Source organism: Dendroctonus ponderosae, unplaced genomic scaffold, assembly GCF_020466585.1.
Source record: "Dendroctonus ponderosae isolate FM_Combo_2020 unplaced genomic scaffold, Dpon_F_20191213v2 Dpon_F_20191213_10, whole genome shotgun sequence".
Taxonomy (NCBI): domain Eukaryota; kingdom Metazoa; phylum Arthropoda; class Insecta; order Coleoptera; family Curculionidae; genus Dendroctonus; species Dendroctonus ponderosae.
Window position 1 is genome coordinate 4,917,583 of NW_026017111.1, and position 3,399 is coordinate 4,920,981.

A 3,399-nucleotide genomic window follows, 5' to 3' on the forward strand; every position below is an offset into this window, starting at 1 on the left:
AAATTATTAATTAACATTACCTTTATTAATTTAAACAATGAGATTAAGTCAAAGTCACATAACTGACAATTTGCACAGACGAATCATCAGAGCGAATTTTCATACTGTATTATCCTACTATTGTTACACAATTTATTAACATACTCTTTTTTAGGTTCATTTAGATTCTTTTGATAACGGTAGCAGAAAATAGCTATCGAAACGTCGAGGTAATTTTTCAAATTAATTTCTCTACTTATTGGAATTTTCTCTTACAGCTTGAGCCTAAGTGTGTCGCAGGATACCCTCTAGATGATACTTATTACTTTTTGATAAATATTTCGTTCTTATTGCAAAATAGGAGCACTATTTATCTATCTGCAATAAAAGACGTAAGGAAATTTTGTCTCAAAAAAATTTTGAGGCAAAATACCCAAAAAGAAGTTTGTAAAAAAATGAATCCGCCTCAACAATATAGAACTTATCTACAAAAAAAATATGTTATACTGGTCTCGTCTCTCAAATTTATTGGCCTGGTGGGCATCAATGCGCTACTTTATTTATTTATTTATTTATTCAAAAACCATAATATATCGATACACGAAAAACACCAGAAGCGAAAAAGTGTCTTCTTCAATCCAGCTTACTGACAAAAGTATTTGTGGGACTATATTCCTGCTGGTTACAAAGTTATAAACAAAAATATATGACAAGTCGTCTTTTCGCTCGAGTAGCAAACACAAGTAACTTAGGGCACTTTAAATGGCGATTCTGCTATAATTGATGGTGTTTGAGTTAAAAAATAAAGTAGTTCTTCTTATCGCGCCTCTCGAAACTGGTGATTAAACAGCACCCCCCAAGATCAGAACACTACTTAAATTTTTTCTCAAAAACCGTTAAAGTACACAGACGATCTCAATTTAAAACATTCTCTACGTATTTATTTCTCGGACGATTTCCAATGTTACAAGTGTCTTTTGAGCCAAATTTCCTGCATTTTTAAATGAGAATTTCACTGTTTCTACTTACCTAATTGTCCACATTTTGCATTACGGTCACATCGCAGATTATTCGGACAATATCCTTCGCCTTGACGGCACCCGATGCTCTGATTGCCGACGAATCCATAGTCGCAAGAACCGCATTCGTACGAGCCCTGGAAGATCAGCCTCGAAAAAAACCCTCAAAAAACCTTTCAAAAGCTTACCAAAGTGTTGATGCATCTGGAATTCTCCACGCAAACACTCCCACTAGCACATTCATCGATATCTGTGCAGACTTGCCGGTTTCTTTCCGCAAAATAAATCCCAGTTCCTTGAGAACGGTGGGTTTCAGTATAACCTGAGGGACAGGAACCACATTGGTATCCAGGCGAAAGGTTTGTGCACTCCACATTTGGATCACATGGATGCACCAAGTCGCACTAAAAGATTTTTCGGGGAAATGTTAAAATACCGAACATGTTTTTTTGAGTTGAGTAAGTTTCTCTACCTCGTCAATGTCGTGGCAATTCTCCCCATTTCCAGTAAATCCCTCGGGACATTGTGAGCATTGATAGTAGGGATCTTCGCTGATTGGAGAACAGCTCACTCCTGGATAGGCAAAATTTGATTGTTCAATGAAGGGCGAAGAACTTGACCGGGAAGTTTGATTCAAAAGCCGTTTACTTACCTGATTTGCAGCCTATGGACTTAAAAATGTAAAACCTAGTTTGCCTTTAAAAGTGTGGAATAGACAAAGCGATTCATAAACAGTGCGCATCAACTTAGCGTCAAATAAAAAAGGTTTTTCGGGAAACGAAGCCATGAAAACAATTCATAAAATAAAAGGACATTTTTGCAGGAAAACCGATCTGATCAAATGATTTTGGTGCGAAGAGCCAAGCGTGTTAAAGATGACAAATTACAGAAAAACGATGTTAAATAATGAAAATATATTACATTTAATCACAAACTCAGGTCTCTAAAGTAATACTGGTCATTAAAAAGTGCGCCCTTAAAAATCTACAATCTGGTCTCTATTGCCATCAGAAAACTGTTGAATAAAGACCAGAATCTATGGTGCAGTGAAAACTAACACTGGCTAAGTTGGAACCAGCCAAAAAACAATGTGTTAAATGTGATGTGATTAGTATAAAAAGTGTTTTAGTAGTGTCTTTGTACTAAGTTAAGGTGCGTTAAGCGATAATGGTGTTAGCAAATACAAATTCGTCTGCATCCTAAGGTATCCATTTAATCTGGATTATGAAAATCGGGAAGGGATCTTCGAGATCTCCTTGAATTCCGGGTTCTCCATACAGGCGCGCAACCTGTTTTAAAAATAAAACAAATTATTAAGTTTCATATCTGTTTATATTTAAATCAACATTAGCGTGTACACATTGGCTACAGTTACCGCTTACATCTAGCTAGGAAGAACGAAATGTTAACTACAAACAACAATCAGCTTAATGTGGCCCAACAAATACCTTGGAATACAGAGAATATTGCTGGTTGAATGAGGCCAAGCGGAGATTTTCAAGAGTTAGACAACAGAGAAAAACATGCACTAAATTGGCTCAGTGGCTCCAGATTGTTGAAAGCTACTACAGGAATTTATGGGGGTTTGGTCCTTAAAAAGGCAAATTCACTGGGTTAAGAGCACAAATCCTACAACTGCTCTGTATATACAGAGTGTTTTTGAAAGCAGTTGCTGTTAAGGCAAAACACCCAATTGTTGAGAAGTTTCGAAAGTTTAAAGTTTCATTTTTTTATTATGTTTTAAAAGTGTACGTATTTTCAGTATTGCATTTAAAACTAGATAAATAGTAAATATTCTTTAAACTGAATAGATAACTGAGATACTTGTGATAGATATCTTGTGATGATAGATGAGATATTTAGATAGTGACTTTTGTGGGTTAAATCGCAGCTTGTGAAAATTGGGAACTTTAAGCAAATTTGATCAAACCCTTTAAATCAATTTATATAATTTAAGCTAGATGTCCGAATGAAAGCAAAGTTACACCAGATCTTCAGCAAAGCTTCCTTTATCGACTGTTGGAGACCACACATAGATAAATTTGGTGAATATCGAAAAATCGGCATAGATTACGGTACATGAATATTGGTATCGCTCAGAAATTTGAAAAAATTATCAATTCATAAAAATTGAATTATTTGCTCAAAAAAAGTGAAATTTAGAGCAAGATTTAAGAGATGCTTGCTTTAACGAAAGTTGGTATCTGCACCTCGATGTGTGCTTTAGAGGATCAGAAATAAGCCAAAGAAGATGCCAAGGCGAGAATGACAAGTTGGCCAAAAAATTGTAAATTTTATAAAACTATATAAATTCAACTATTCGCTCAAATACAGTCGCTTTAACATCGAAATTTAAATGCAGCTTGCTTTAAGGACTGTGTCTTCGCATCCCGATATCTGA

At 35.4% G+C, this 3,399-nt stretch overlaps 1 protein-coding gene across 2 annotated transcripts in view; it reads right to left on the reverse strand.

Annotated features, from left to right (window-relative positions):
* LOC109534068 (cartilage oligomeric matrix protein) overlaps positions 1-3,399 on the reverse strand; it is a 31,792-nt gene that overhangs the window by 11,987 nt on the left and 16,406 nt on the right. For both annotated transcript variants that reach the window (XM_048661959.1, XM_048661958.1), the window contains exons 7-9: positions 1,471-1,571; positions 1,187-1,402; positions 1,009-1,135 (exon numbers count right to left, since the gene is read on the reverse strand). In XM_048661959.1, the coding sequence (XP_048517916.1) occupies positions 1,009-1,135; positions 1,187-1,402; positions 1,471-1,571 (444 nt within the window). The remainder of the gene's footprint in view (positions 1-1,008; positions 1,136-1,186; positions 1,403-1,470; positions 1,572-3,399) is intronic.